The following is a 17,302-nucleotide window of genomic DNA, read 5'->3' on the forward strand; positions in this document are numbered from 1 at the left end:
CCTAATACATACACACATATATACGATACCGGTCAAAAACATCCCAATTTTTCCAGATTTTTATTGAAATTCATGCAGTTCAAGGTCTTATTGTACTCTGAAATGAATGAAAGAATAGAACAAATGAACAATTTAAGTTAAAAAAGAAATCATGGAATCAATTTATAAGCCAAAATGTATCCTAAATTTTTGACTGATCAAAGTAGCCCCCTTTGGCAGATATAACAGCTGAACACACTCGTGGCATTCTTTCTACAATGGAAATCAAATATTCTTCAGAAAGTTCTTCACAACTCTGTTGCAGAAGTTCCCATAAATGTGTGGCACTTGCTTTGCTTTCACTTTTTGGTCCAGTTCATCCCAAACCAGCTCAATGGGGTTTAAGTCTGGCCACTCCATGTTTTTAAGCTTACCATCTTGTTCTTTTTTCCTAAGTGATTTTCTGGCACAGCTTGGACTTATGTTTTGGGTCATTATCTTGCTGTAGGATGAACCCCTGACCAACTAGGCGTATACCAGAGGGTACTGCATGGCGCTGCAAAATGCTGTGGTAGCCGTTTTGGTTCAGGGTGCCTTTCACTCTGTACAAATCACCGACCCTGGATCCAGCAAAACAGCCCCAGACCATCACGCTTTCTCCTCCATGTTTGACAACTGATGTCACACACTGAGGAACCATCCTTTCGCCTACTCGACGGTATACAAAAATCCTGCATGCACTGAGACTTGCTTATTACGACCACTATTAAGCTGTGCTTGAAGCTGTTGTCCTGTGAGCCGCCTATCACGCAAGCTGTTGACTCTCAGAAACTTGTCTTCTGATTCTGTTGTGGCTTTGGGTCTGCCAGACCTCTTCCTGTCAGAGTTTCCCCCAGTTTCTAAGTGCCTTTTGATGGTGAAGAATACTGTACTCACTGACACCTAGACTTTCTTCACAATTTCTCTGTAGGAAAGACCAAAATTCTTAAGTGTTATAATTTTCCCGCCATTTTTATAGCAACACACTACTTTCTGCAGTACAATACTGTTCAAATAATGCTCACGAGGGTATGGTACCACAGTGTGTTCCAACAATACTTTTATACAAACAGAGGGGGTTGTAAGTAATCCAGACAAGTTGGAAAACCTGTGGGAATTTCAACAAAACTTTCAAAGCTTGATCAACCTCCATTGCTGCAGAACAGCTTTACATTGTCAACCCATTTCTTGTTCCCTGAAAAAACAAGGTTTTGGGTAACCTTACTTTTTTTTTAACCTCAGGAAGTTCACCACTTACCTTTGTACCATTTCAAGCTATTCATTGGACTTGAACTGCTAAAATTTCAATAAAAAACAAAAAAAATCGGGCTGTTCTAAAACGTTTGACACACACACTATATAATAATTAGTATATTATTATATAGTATAGTATTTTCCGTGGCAATACTGTATCGACACACAGATGCCAAATATCGATCTTTTATTCTATATGTGTTAGTCAGTTGGTCTGCTTGACAATCCCATTTTGCAACAATAAAATTGAAGTGATATGAACAGAGACATTTATCTTTTTAGATAAAACAGATGTTGACAAAGTTTTCTTTTAGGGACATAATTTGAAATTGGGAAAAATTTGAAGTTGGGAACAAAGGTAATAAATTGCAATATATTGCAGAATATTGCAATATCTTTAAAATCGCAACAATATTGTATCGTAACATAAGTATTGTGATGATATCGTATCGTGAGGCCTCTGGTGATTCCCACCCCTACTGGGCACCTCCTCCTAATGTGTGGGATCAGCTTGGGCATGCCAGAGTGACCAACACAACCATGTTGGCTGACTTGCAACAAAGGCTGGTTGAAGAATGGGATGCCATCCCACAGCAGTGTGTGACCAGGCTGGTGACCAGCATGAGGAGGAGCTGCCAGGCTGTGCATTTTGTAAATTGATAAATATAAACAATCATTAATTATATTTTTGAAAGCATTCTTAGTTTACAGCATTTTTTCACACCTGCCTAAGACTTTTGCACGTACTGTGTGTGTGTGTGTGTGTGTGTGTGTGTGTGTGTGTGTGTGATTTCTTGTCTTCAATACAACCCATTTTAAGTGCATGTGTTACTATTTATCTGTATTAACATGTATAACACATATCTATGCAAGGGCTCATTCTGTTATCTTCCGTCTTTGATGGTTTGTGTGTTGAATTCATGGAAGTTTCTCATATATATATATATATATATATATATATATAAAAAAACTAGACAGCAGCCATGGATTGATGTTAAGGTGTTGCTGACGTGACCTTGATGTTCATGATCAATTTGGCAGACCACTATAAGCCAGAGTCCATCCAGGTTGTCGACAATGTTTATCCTTACTTACTGTATAAACACACGGCCAACCTCCGCAGTTCCCAAATTGAGGGATAAAGCTTTCAGGGTTTTCCAGAAAAGAGTTCTATTTTGGTCTGAGCATATATGACTTGGCAGAACAATGCAGGGACTAGGTTGTTTAAAATCAACCTTTTACCTGGTAGACTTAAAACAGAGTATGATTCAGCAGTTTTCTGCAAAAGTAATTAAGAGGTGTAAAGACTCACTGATACAAAACGGTATCTGTATCCGACTACACTGACTACTACTTTGTTTTTGGAGTGAGTGGTGAAAGTGGCTGAGAGGAATACATCGTGGATATTTTGAATTGTACTAGCTGTGGTGAGTCATCTATCCACGTGTGTGTTCATAAACATGCGAGTAGACTGGCATAAATATGCATAGATATGTATTTCGTTGTGTTAAAGGTGCAATTTGTAATATTGTATGTAATACTGGCAGCTAGCGGTTAAAATAGTTACTGCACTACCAATTCAAAATACTGGAGAGTTGTTTCCCCCGCCCCCTCCTGCCCAGACTCGAAGTTCACGGGGGTTGCCCAAGGGGGTAAGCTTCGCTTCAGAACGCGAACCTCCGATGGCGCCATTTTGTTGCTACGAAGCGATCACCTCTTGTTAGCATTACACTGACCGCCATTTTTTTTTTACCTCACTCGACTGCGAATAACTTTACATCTGAAGCGTTTAAAGACTCTATTTGTCCATTGTTTATTTCTAAAGAAACACAACAATGTATAAAAGGCTCCATTACCTTGTATCTCACGTTATGGCTCCGTAGCAAAAGCTTTTATAAAAATAAGCTAACGATTGTGTCATAACCAAGTGACTTACTGTCGCATAGTAGAGGAATTACCGTATAGTACAGGAGAAGCTCGCAGGCGGTTTTGACTTACATTAGCTGTTTAGGTTTAATTACTAATGTTAACTAGCATGTTAGTTAGCAATAATTAGCCTGTGCTTATGTTATCTCCTTACATATACCTACACTCTCCGTCTCTGTAAGATTGGAAATGATTGAGATTTCTCTTGGCACAGCTACCAGAAGACTTACAACTTTCAGACACGTTGCTCACGTTGTCTCTGTCAGTTGGTGGCTGCGCAGTAATGCAAGAGATCACCGGAAAAGTGCTTCTAATAGCCTTCACTGGTCTCTGTCCAGAGCAACGGGGTCTATTGGTCCATTATATATATGTCAATGGGGTTGCCAGGCTGAGACAGCAGTATTCACAACAATGTTGCTAGACGCTAGTCTCACATAGCCAGACATTACTCCACAGCACAGCGGAGTAGCTAACGGTAGATGCTGGCTATATTGACAGTCATAAAAGCCCGTGCTCACGCGGAGTTCTGTAACCAACTGACAGATGCACTTTTTTGGCTTACAATTACAGTATGAACCGCTAAAAACACAACAACCTCACTGTCCTCTCCACACGGCAGTCAGGCACACTTCCTCGGCTTAGAATTACAATACGAAACGCTAAAAATACCACTACCTTGCCGACGGAACACACTTCATTGGCTTAGAATTACGGCAACAATCGCTAAACACACTGCAAACTCACAGTCCTCTCTTTCCGATTTACAGCCCCCCTCTCGTGGCTTAAAATAACTCACCGTTGTCGGCTCCAGCCGCTTAACTACACGCTGTAAACAGCCATGGGTTGCATGCCTGGTCCTCCCGGTAATGTTAACAGTTAGCAGGGTTAGCATGGCGGCGTTAGCCAGGACCAGTCGGGATCACTTTACTGGCTATGTCTCAATTGTTTTTGCGAGTAACCAACTCGGGTATTCTAGCTATATAATTCAATGTGAGTACACAAATGTTGAAATGACAAAAAATGCCCATCCCTAGTAGCTGTGATAAATTAGCCTGGAGCTAATGCTTACTTGTTCAGTAGAAAATAAGCCAACTCTGCGTCCTTTTGGGCTCTAAGCTGTCTCCATCTTTCAAATACATCTCCAATATTTACCAGGGGGTTGTTACGTCTCTGGTCACGCAACTGTTAGAAACATGCTGTTTTCTTTTTTTTATGTGATGTAGAATCTATCTCCGTTGATCCTGTTTGTTTGTTTGCTGCTACCGTTACAGCTGTAGCGCGCTGGGTTTACATTTTTTTCAGGTATATCTGGCAACCCGGCCTGCCTGTCAAACTGGGCCGTTGATAACACACAGACCAAAACATAAACATAAATTCCGTCACGGAATGTAAATTTCAAAAAAGAAAAAATACTGACATTAGCATTGTTGTCAGAAAAGATAGTATTTCAGTTTAACATGTTTCCTTAATATCTGATGAGGCATTGGTGTCACTTCTGGATTTATTACAGTACAAATATTACATATTGGACCTTTAAGTTTGTATTGACGTTTATATGTTCTAAGATGTTTATTTCAGTCCCTCCAGAAAAACGTGATTATGCGATCGCATAATTCAATGCGTAATCAGCCAAAGTCCGCATATTTATGCGGGGGCTGCATTTTTTCAAAGAAGCTGCTCTTTCGCTGCATAAATTGCCGATTTCCGCGCAAAATATGCGGGGCTTGCATGATTTCATAATCCCTGCATTTTTGTTGCAAAAAAGTCACATAATATATCTTAGCAGAAAGTTGAAAAATGTTGCGTTTACTTCACACAAGAGCAGCCATTTTCCCCTGTTGCCATGGCAATGTTATGAAGTGACGTTAATTGTGCGACGTGAACATCATCGAAAAGCAGGGTGTTGGGGGGGGGGAAAATCACTTCTTTTCTTTTTCATCAAACTGCAGTTTTTGCAAGTTCCCGCAATTTTTGCAAGTTTCCACAATTTTTGCAAGTTCCCGCAATTTCATCGCATAAAATTGCATAAATATCCCGCATATTCCATCGCATTTTTTAAGAAAACGTGCCGCATAATCAAGGATTTTTGCCCACAACAATCACAAAAAAACTCCGCATTTTTCTGAAAAAACTGTCATTTAGAATATACTACATTAGCATACAAGTCCGCTAGCCGCATGATAATGCTCGCAATACTATTATTGGGCTCATATGTGTACTCACGTAACACTGTATATGATTATTATTGGAGTGCTCACAATGGCTGCATAATGTGGACCTATGTTTGAGTTACTAAGATTACAGCAGCAAGGAAGCGGTTTAATTTAGTATGGAGCTGATGTAGATGTTATTTGGTTATGAGTGGCAAGCTAATTAAGTTAAAGGTATACTATTAGCATGTCCTAGCTTTGCTAGGTCCTCATCCATTTCACAAAATATTTATTTCAAGGTAGGCAATGCTTTTATAGAATTGGCTTATTTTAATTTATAAAAGGAAAATGAATGAGTTTACATTAAATGAATATTAACTGTATATATCAGATTGAATCGTGTCTCATAAAATCGCACCGATCCAACATCAAATCGTATTGAATCTCTCCATATTAAAATGTATTGTCCCTGAACCGTATCATAGCCCATGTATCTAGATACGTATCGATTCGTCTTATAAAAAGGATGAGACCCTAACAGTTATAAAATCAAGTGGACTGTACCTGTGTATTGACTTGTTCTGGATACATTTTAGACAGTGCTCCAAGTAAGTAAAACATTATTGTCATAGCTCTATTTGGATTTTCAGTGATAACATTTTCACATAAATATGAAACACAAAGACAGTTTGTGTGTGTGTGTGTGAGTGTGTGTGTGTGTGTTTGTGTGTGGTAATACATGATTTTAGACAAATAAATGTACAGGAAAACACTGGTATTATAAGTCTTTATGAAGTTATATATATCTATCCATCCATTCATCTACATATAATTTAGGGAGAGTTTATGACAGTACAGCACAGTACAGCATACAAAAATGTACTGACCTGACTGCTGTGTGGGCTGAGGCATGGGTTGTGTGCGCTGAGCAGGATAAGACACCTGGTGGGACATGGGCTGGGTCACACGGTACTGCTGGCCTGAGCTGGGATACTGACCAGAAGGGTAGTATGACACCTGTATCTGATGAGAAACAACAAAAATATTTAGAGATTAATAAATACTCAAAGATGAGAGAACGATGGTGATGGGTGATCAATCTACCCTCCTTTATTTTCATGGCATTGAGAACACATTACTTTTTCCATGTATTATTGTCAATTGTCAAATACGATATACAAAATACGATCATAGCTCTTTTAAGCACAATAAACTTGCAATAACTCACTTTTTGGCCACTTGGGGGCAGCGTAAACATGCTCTGACAACATAAACTTGTTAGCAAACCATTTCCTTATTACACAACCAGTAGATACGAAGCAACATTAGCATTAATTTGGAATCATGTGTTGGTCCACCTGATGATTTTAAGTCAAATTTTCACTCTTCTTTTAGCTCTGTTTTTGGTGTCCATTACTAACTTCTCAGGGAAATAGCTGCTTTAGCTGTTAAAAACTCCACTATGTTCACCAGCGCGCAACTAACTTTCTGCTGGCTGTTTGGTGCATGACAGGTAGTATGCAGTCAGAGCAAAGTAAACGGCTGCCTGCTGTGGCCGAAAATGATGACGACACACTCAACACTGATATTCGAGACAGCTGGACATATGAGACAGTTGGCAACGATTTAATCAAAACAGTACAGTAACAAGTATTGGACCAGAAGACCAAAACAATGACTTGAAAGTATCTATACAGCTTTGTGGCGCCACAACTATATTGAGAACTACGAGCAACCGTTTGCACAAAGGTAGTCATGTGATCCGTTTTTAATAAAATATTTTTAGATTAGACTGATTATTGCAGATTTAAGACAATGCCTATATAACTCATATTCCTTGTCAGTGTTATCAGCATCTAACAATGTTGACAGCAGTTACAGAGGTCCAGTCAAGTGCTGAATGTTGAAGCTTGAACAACGTGCGGCTTATACAACTTGGCTAAATGTAGCATACAGAATTTCTAAACGAGACATCAAATGGACAAATAGAGAGGAAGTTGAATGTCAGGAGGATCGATAGTTCCAGCCTCCATCTTCATCTGCATACATGACAACATTCAGCCCATATAGAGGTTGCAGCGGTGTCAGTATTTGCACTCCTGTTATCAACCACCCACACATTGAACACAGAACATCTTACTTTCCCAGCAAATGTTTATGCAAGTACTGAACTCTAAGAGTCAGGATAATATAGGAAAGTGTGTAGGGTGATAAAAGGCATGAAAAGACGCTGTCTATATAGGCCAGAGCTTAGAACTACAAAATAAAAGCGCTAAATGAAAGCTATTTTAAAAAAAGAGGAGATGCATTAGTAAAAAGAAAAAGGTTGTACAGTGCAGTAACATGCCATTTGTAAAATTGCAAACAGTTGGTATGCAAGTCCCATATAAGCAAACGCGTGGAAAAAAAAAAACATAAAAGCACAGCAACTACTGTTTTGCACTGCTGTTTGAGTACTGTAAAATGTGCACCTGATTCCAGTAAACCATCACATTTACTGTGAAAAAGTTACTCTGGCACTGTGAGTTTACTTCATTAGTGTTTGTATGCTCTAATTGACAAGCTGCTTTAGGAAGACACTACTGACCCCAGATTCCCTTCATACAAACACAACTATATTGCCAATTAAAAAAGTAATTTAGTCACTTCAGCTATTAAAAACTCTACTAAACAGACCGTCCTCCTTTACAACGTAGCCCCAGAGCAACATTACAGGGCCTAATGTCTCCCACAGGGTGTTTAATGGCCAGGTCAATTTAGTTCGATCTACTCAAATGAATTATAATATCTACTTTATGGATTCAAGCAGAAGCCTGAGGGAGGGAAGGAAGAGTGTGAGTGACAGAGAGTGAGAGAACTCATTATTGTCACCGCCTCTGCAATCGGAAGAATGTGACAGGCGAGTTGTTTGACTGAGACTGAGCTTGTTAAGGTGACACGCGGTACTATGGGTGCAAACTCTCTCACTGGGTGAATCCTGCTACTTCACAGGAATCACATCCCTGATGTCACCCCTAACTCTTTGAGTTTATAAAAGAAAACCTTTTAAATGTATGGTATTTATAGCGTTTGCATTACTAGATATTTTTTTACTGTAATGTATTATTTTACGGGTTCGTAATTTCCTAGAAGTTTAGAGACTATTGTCCCTATCTTGCACCCGGCGCAGCACAAAGCCTGACGCAACTGTCTTTGCTAGTTTAAGGAGGACGCAGTTATCAATTTCCCATCCAACGCCAACGTCGTTTAAATAGCAAATGCACATGCGCCCATCTGTGCACCCATGCGTGTCTTACAGGGAGGTGTGTTCAGGTGCATTCTTGGCGTATTGCTATCTTGAGGCAGCAGAAACCTGGTCTAAAGTCAATAACGCAGCATTTTATTGTGATTTTAACAGCGCATTAGTAAAAGGCGCCTAGGCTCGTGCACAGCACGTTCACACTATGCTTGTTACACACACACACACACACACAAAAGACTAAAAATAAAATATTAGAAGGTGAAATATTATGATCTGCTCGCGCGCTTTCACTTCATGCACGAGGAGATCAGTTTCTTCTCCTGAAAAGCTCTCCTTCCTGCTTAGCAAATCCTTCATCATAATAGCAATGAAAGGAAGGAAGCAGGAACAGTCTCATATGAATGGAAATAAGTGTCAGCGTGTTTGAAATGAATTCAAATCTAAAGGAGAAATTAACTCTTTCACACATACATAATATTGACAGAATAAAATACTTGAATTCTGCCAGTCCACATCAAATCCACCACAATAAGTTCTCTGATACCAGAAATGTCATCAGTTCTTTCTGGAATAGTGTTTGTCCAAAGCAGCAACTCTTCTATTCACAAAATATAGTAATGCTCTAAAGCAGTTCTTAGGCTACATTTACATTGAGTTTTGAGCCAAAAGCGATCTCCGCGCACACAAGTGTTTTTAGGTTAAGTAGAAGAACTAATCTCCGTTTAAACTGACACGCGTCAGAGGCTCTGAAACGCCAGAGCAGTGTGAATGCGAGAAGTTAACCTAGCAAAAGATATTCGTTTTTAAACGAAAACGTAGCAATGTAAACGTAGCCTTAGCCATTTTGGACTGGCAAGTTGGCAAAGAGTGGTTTCGCACTTTCTGCACATAACAGCACATCATTCTGCACAGTGAAGTGAATGACACCCAAGAGAAGTAACTCAAAGTTATATTAAATTATAAACACTTCCAAATAAATGTTACTGTTCAGTATGGTGGCCCTAGAACAATGAGACACCACGGTCAAATTGGTTCTTTTGTTTAGTGTTGCCTCTCATGTATTCTTTTCTCCCTACATATGAATGCCTGTGAATTCTGCTGCCTGACTTGCGATACAAAAGAAGGGTACAGTATTATAGCTGAGGTCCCAAAATCAAAATCAAATATTCATAGCTACAATACTATCACTTTTTGAGAAATACTGCTTCTATATGGTACTCTAAAGTAATTCAAACAAAACCTTAAACCTATGTCTGATGTCTTTTTATCACAACCTGTGAGGAGTGGCGTACCTGTTGAGGTGGAGGGGGCTGCATGTAGCCTTGTGGGGGTGGTGGGGCCTGCATGACGGGCTGGGATGGAGGAGGTGGTGGAGGTGGAGGATGGGGGTGTCCAGCGGCAGGCTGGTAGCCAGACGGAGGCGGCATGGGCTGACCCGTGGTAGCCATGATGTAGCTGGTCTGAGGAGGGGGGTGCTGGGACAGCACCGTGGGAGGAGCCTGATACATAGGTGGAGGCTCAGGGTTCTCACTGGAGCCCTGCCGACTCAGCGTCATCTGGCTGAATTGGGGCGCCAGCTCTTCTCCCTGGGAGGAATGAGAATGATGTCACTGGTGGGTTTTGATTGCCACTACACTAAAAACATGTACAAAATTATTTGTATCTAGATTACACAGTATTTAATACATGTATAATACAATTAACAACTGCAAATTACACTCACCGTCTCAGTACTCTAATACAGAGACAGAACAGTAGCAGGCATTAGTGGCCATAAAGTGCATTATAGCAAGTCACTGCCATCTACATATAGATTAGGGATGCACCAATACCACTTTTTTAAGACCAAGTACAAGTACTTACATTTGGGTACTCGCTGAAACCGAGTATCGTTACGAGTACTCAATAATCCCTCAGGGGCTCCGACGGTGTTTTCAGACATACAGATAATTTTGGCCTGCTCTGATATTGTTGTTAATTAGAACAAGAAAGTTTTTTCAAAGTACCATGCCTTTTTTCTATACAAAGATCAGTGCCCATGGGCTGATATCAATAAAATAAATCATATAATTCCTGATAACAAAATACTGAGTGAAGGTTAGAAAGAATGAAGAAAGCAAAGTACGATAACGTCATTCACGTGCATATTAATTAGCCATGTGGATTTACCGCTCCAGTGGTAGAGGATTGTTTGTTTACCCAGCAGCTAAGTACACAAGATTTTGTCCAAATTTAAAGACTCTTGGCAAACTATATAAACAGTTAAAGCTTGTATGTAAAAAATGTTTTGCTATTTGCAGAGTAGCACTGTGTTTGTTAAAACAGCACTAAGTAGGGTATGCAGCTTTGGAAACATGGTTTATGTGATGTGGTTACGGCTGGAAATCTCATACCTCAGCTCAAGTACACTGAGAAGACGTCAAAACCCAGTATTATTAACAACTGACAATGGCTGGTCGTCAAGTGCAATCATGTATTGGGTAAGAGCCTCTGTTATTTTTACAGCCAAAAATCTCTAAATGGCTGGCATTGCTCCTCTTCCGCTGCCTATACCTGCTCGACGGAGAAGTTAATGTCACGTTGCTATGGAGGTTAGGGCTGCGCAATATAGAGAAAATCTAATATCACGATATTCTTGACCAAATACCTCAATGTTGATATTGTGACAATATTGTATGGTTGACTATTGCTGCTTTAACAAAATGTTATTTACACAATGAGATTTTTGATAAATAACCACCAGAAATGATTTAATGACTTAGTGGATTAAGGTAACTAATAGAACAGCTAGAACAGTCTGGTAAGTTCATCACTTTACTGTAATGCAGCCTTTAAAACCAGGAAAAGACAACACTTGTCTTGATATTACGATATCCAAAATCTAAGACGATATCTAGTCTCATATCGCGATATCAATATATTGCCCAGCCCTAATGGAGGTGGTATCGAGTGTGGCATTATTGGAGTAATATTATGATTACAAGTACGAATATATGCGCACGGCATCGGACTGATACCAGATACTGGCATCGGTGCATCCCTAATTTATATATATATATATATATATATATATATATATATATAGTTCTGTACAAAGCCAAGGCAACTCCCGAATGTAATGGTGGTTAGATTGCAAGCTAAAGCTAAAACATACAGTACTGCAGCTGGTCGATCTTCACAACTGACTGTGGGTTTGACAAAAAAAACAAGAGCATTTCCCAAAATATTCGAGGAAAGCTCCTTTAAGGTTTGGGTCTATACCAACTCTCATCTGGTCACAGCTCATGTGTCAAAACATGTTCACTTTGCTGATTAAGATGAGAGCACTGCAATTTCAATAATTTGTATTGATTTACTACAAAATGTACATTACACATTAGTTACATTCAGTCACCTAGGATTAAATTAACATTTTCTCCAAAATGTTATTAAAATCTGTAAACCAAGTTACATTTTTTTCTGGATTAGAAATGGATAAAATATAAATCATGAATGTAAATAAAGTCATGGTAATAACCATGAATTTGCTTCCAAAAAAGTACTACAGTATATACTAATATAAAGTGCTTTGGCAGACCAAAAAATAGCAATTCCACAAAGCACAACTGTCCCTTTTTTCACATGTGCTTGATGTAAATACAGACATGCACTTGGAATAGCAAAGAAATGTTCTTGCTCCGAGTTAAATTTAAGGCAGGGAAAGATTTGTAAGCATCCTGAGACAAAGTACTACCTAAATGGTCAAGAGCGGCAAATACATAATTCTTCCATGATGGGGGAAAAAAAAATCAATACAGCATAGTATCGCGATATTTTCCGTGGCAATAATGTATTGATACACAGACACCAAGTATCGATCTTTTAGTATATATGTGTTGGTCAGTTTGTCTGCTTGACAATGCCATTTTGCAGCAATAAAATTGAAGTGAGATGAACAAACAGAAAAATGTATCTTTTTAGATAAAACAGATGTTGACAAAGTTTCCTTTTGGGGACATCATTTGAAGTTGGAAAAAAAAGTAATAAATTGCAATATATCGCAGAATATTGCAATATGTTTAAAATCACAATAATATCGTATAATATAAGTATCTAATAAGTACTAATGTGAATGAGAACAGGGTATGAGGGTGCAAGAGTTTCTAGCAGAATACAGCAAGAGCTAAATGCAAAATAAAGGGTGTCAGTTAACTAAAATAATATATACAGATGAAGCTACAAGAAGTGACAGTACCATTGTGTACTGCTGGGGAGGAGAAACTGGCAGGAGAACCTGTGGGCAGGAAGGGCTGGAGTAGGAGACAGGTTGAGAGGGCTGCAGAGAAGCCACCGGCTATACACACGACCAGAAAGAGGGAGGAAATAAAGAGGCAAAACACACAGAGAGAGAGAGAGAGAGAGAGAGAGAGAGAGAGAGAGAGAGAGAGAGAGAGAGAGAGAGAGAGGAGCAAGCCAGTGAGAGGGTGGGTGTTAGGGAGGGTGTTAGAAGCAGGCAGATAGAAAGGAATATAGAGAAATTAAGACACAGATAAGATGTGGGTTAGAACACAGAGGAAAAGTTGTTAATGAACAGATGGATAAAAAAAATGGTAATCACATTAGTTTCTTTTTGTATATTATAAAAAAGGAAGAAAAACAGGGTTTACAAAATGAAATGTAATCAGTACTATGCAAAGAGAAACTGACTGTCAATAACTTTTATTATGTTGCTCAAAGACCAGTATGACCAGAATGACCAATGCCTTTTATATTAGGAAGATGGACATTTGATCATTAAATAGGTTCAATTGACCACCATATCAAATTAGATCCTTTGTAACTTGAAAGTGTGTCTTCATTTTTACTGATATGGTTGACATAAATGCAGGCAGTGGAGGTACATACCTGAGCAATCATGTGGTTTCCCATGGGGTGTTGCTGTGGGGTGGGCAGCAGGGCAGTCTGAGGCGGAACCTGGGGCTGTGGCTGTTGTGACGGGCAGGGGAGTAGGCTACGGCTAGACTGGGAGGCTGCAGGTGGGGGACACACATCAGGACTGACTAGGGGCAGGCCTAGTGTTGCAGAAAAGACATGAAACCCTCAAAAACTTCCTTATCAAAATACTTCCTTAAGAAAATACTTTAGGGTTTTATCCATGCGCCTGTATTCTTCCTTGTATTATCCTCTTCTTTACAACATAATGTCAGTTTCCTGGACCAGAGGGCAAACTCAAGTTAACATTCCAGCTAGAGGTGAAACCTCTCTCTCAAGTTTAAATGTTTTGGGCCTGGGGTTTATTATAATAACAAATAATTCCTGTTATTATATTCAAAGACTAGACAATTGCATATTAAAAACATCAGACTGCAGAATGCAGAAAGTACTGGTTTACCACCAGATCCTACACAGTGTTGCATTGTGGGTTGTTTGTAGCTTTAATGTTTCTAGGCTGTCAAGTTTCTGTAAGTATAGTTAGTCCAGTTTAACCTACAGGAGCTTCCGACATCTTGTGTAACTGTGGAAATAAATTCATGAGCCAATGAGTCAAAAGCGTCTCCTGACGTCTTTACTGGAGAAACAGCAAGGACTGAATCATCTGTCAAGCAGCCAAGAGTAACTGTGTCAAGGAATTTCATAAGAAAGCAAAAAAAAAAAAAAAAAAAAAATGCTGTGATGAGAATGACAAAATCTTGTTGACAGCCTCCAAGTGCCCGACAGGAGTGAGTTTATTTTGTGCTAGCTAAAATTATAATGTGTTGTAAAGCTAGTGTTTCAGTAACAAGTTTGCTAATGCTAGCATTACGACATAGACAATAAAAAGCTAAGTCTCTCCTTTTTCCTCAATTTTTCCTCCACAGTCCTTACCAGAGCGAGAGCCTTTGCAGCTTCCCTGTGAGCCTTTGTTGCTGCCAAGGCTATCCCCCCTGGTAAGAATGGAGATGCCAGAGAAGCTGCTAGCCTTCGTGACGGGCGGCCGGAGCGTGCGGTTGGAGCTGTCTGAGTCGGTGCTGCTCCAGGGCCGTGGCTCCAGGCACTTCATGTCGCTGTCTGTGCTGCTTTGACGACTGCTAGATGCCCGGCTGGAGCTCTCACGGTTTCCTCTGAGAGAAGAAAGTACAGGGAGCAAGAGGAGAGAGACAAAGCGATGGAATGAAGGAGATACAATGGGGACGGGCACAGGAAAAGTAGAGGAGTAGAGTAACAGGAGAGTTAAAGCGAGGAGAGTTAAGAGGCAGAAAGTGAGAGGTATGTAGAGAGAGCAGAGTTAAAGAATGAGAAGTCAGAGGGGGAGAGAGACAGAAATGTACATGGGTAGGATGAAGAATATATAGAAAAGGGAAGGTGTGCACACAAGAGAATTTGAGTAGAGAAAAATGTAGGTGGACAGTCAAAGACAAAATAGGATAGAGGGGAGAGCAGAAGCAGAAGAGCACAGGAAGGTCATCAACAGTGGAGAGGACAGAGTGTGACAGGTTTCATTTAGGATGGGGCATTCAACACAGATGCATATTGGCTGGTTTAGTGAAACCACAACACAAAAATCAGGCAACAAACCACCAAAAAAATATTATTTCCAATTTTTAACATCTGACCACACACACATACACGCACAAACCCATCCACATAGGAAAACATACATGCAGGGAGAAAAGATGCTCCAGACAATCAACACTGGGGCATAACAAGATATTACAGTGGCACTAGATGAGAAACTTCCATGAATTCAACACACAAACCATCAAAGACGGAAGATAACAGAATGAGCCCTTGCATAGATATGTGTTATACATCTTAATACAGATAAACAGTAAACCATGCACTTAAAATGGGTTGTATTGAAGACAAGAAATCACACACACACACACACACACACACACACACACACACACACACACACACACACACACACACACACACACACACACACACACACTATCTACAAAATAACCATGTGCAACCACTGGTTCACCACTATAGTTCTTTAAACTATACTGCCGTATTCACACTCATTGTGTTGTTGTCATGCTGTCACCCTGGATAAGGGTAGCTGCCAAGAAAACCAATGATCAAACTCTAAGCGTAGCCACCACTCTCGGGAAACCCTTCCATCATCAAGTGAATGATTGGGTCTGTCATTGACATGTCAGCGTTAAGAATAATATTGTTCAGTTTGAACATGTCCTACTGTGCTTGTGCCTGAAAGTAACTTAAACAAAAAAGAAATTAAAAAAAAAGAAAAATGTGCTATACATACTGGTGATGCAGTATTAAGTTGAATGTTGATAGAAAGCCCTGTGATTAAACAGTGACATACAACTCTGCATTGAGGACAGCAGAGTAAAAAAATAGCAATGTTAGCTGCTGTAAACACTTGTTTTTTTTCATCCTCTAAAAACTGGAAGAGGAATATGAACAGTTTGTCTTTGTGGAGAGAACAAGAGTCAAATTAACTCAAAACATGCAAGGCTGTTTGTGGGAATCTCCATGACGAGAATAGGGATGCAGTATGGGTTGTAAAACCGTAGCGATAGTGAGTGGTGTTTGAAGGTGGCTGTGGCTGATAAATATTTCATTGAGACTGTAATTAATGGAGGATCTATTTTGAGACCTCTCTCTGCACAGCCTATTTTAAGGAAGGGTGGTTGCTCTGCCGTTCTCTGTAAAGGGAGGCACACACTTGTTCGCTTCGCTCTGCAGACAAAGATGAGAGCAGGATGAGCGGGAGGAGGAAGAAGAGGGAATCTGCTCTTTATCACGATATTTCATCTACACTCTCTCCTCACGACAGTATTCCCCATCACACGCACAAACGGGAAGCTAGAATGTTGTTGTTATGCGCTTCAATCACTCAATCAGTCATTATTAGACGGCTTAATGCCCCACAAAAGAGCTTTTTGTGTGTTCATTTAAGAGAAGGCTGTGGTTTTACGGCTTTTTTAGTTTAACAGCATGCCTTCTGTAAAGGTAACACCTAATATACCTTATGGGAATGCTGGGCTTGAGATATTAAGCTCATTTTTAGGGGATTTGTAAAAAGGCCATAATAAGATTAGAAACTTCGAACATACATCATTAATGCCATATTACTGTATTACATCTCAACCTCTAATGAAATGTCTGCAAGCAGCACAAATAAAAGTGATAAAGGAATGAACACAGTCAACAAATAATAGCATGGTTCAAAGGTTAAATTTAAGTCTTAGAACTACATAGAAAATTTATATAAAAAGCTACAGTAAAGCAAAGAAGGAAAAAAGGATGGCTGAATCTAAAAGCTCTAAATAACATGGTGCACACAAGACACAATGTTTACAAACAGCACAATGTATATTACAGTACATACTTGTCTTTTACATAATAAAAAGGAAAAAACTGCATATACTGTTGCACTCTTGGGCTGAAACAATTAAGCCATTGATAAAATTGACAACAATTTTGTATTATTAAAATATTTTTGTAAATTTATGTTCCTTTTTTGTTAGTCCTCCACAACAATAAACTGAATATATTTGGGATTTAATGGTCGGACAAAAAAAAGCCACATAAATATGTCAATTTGGGCTCTGGGAAATTGTGATGAACATGTTTTACTATTGATATTTTATAGACCAAAAGATTAATGGGTTAATAAAGAAAACAATCAGAGGATTAAGCAACAATGAAAATAACTGTTGGTTGCAGCCATTTTACACTAAAGAAAAGACAGTGTTACCATGCTTTGCTCACAGGTTTG

At 39.4% G+C, this 17,302-nt stretch overlaps 1 protein-coding gene across 1 annotated transcript in view; it reads right to left on the bottom strand.

Annotated features, from left to right (window-relative positions):
• r3hdm2 (R3H domain containing 2) overlaps positions 1–17,302 on the bottom strand; it is a 77,535-nt gene that overhangs the window by 9,029 nt on the left and 51,204 nt on the right. Inside the window, 5 exon segments of the mRNA XM_028575895.1 lie at positions 6,236–6,371; positions 9,882–10,175; positions 12,824–12,922; positions 13,474–13,640; positions 14,434–14,669. Coding sequence (XP_028431696.1) covers positions 6,236–6,371; positions 9,882–10,175; positions 12,824–12,922; positions 13,474–13,640; positions 14,434–14,669 — 932 coding nt within the window.

This window comes from Perca flavescens, chromosome 4 (genome assembly GCF_004354835.1).
Source record: "Perca flavescens isolate YP-PL-M2 chromosome 4, PFLA_1.0, whole genome shotgun sequence".
NCBI lineage: Eukaryota > Metazoa > Chordata > Actinopteri > Perciformes > Percidae > Perca > Perca flavescens.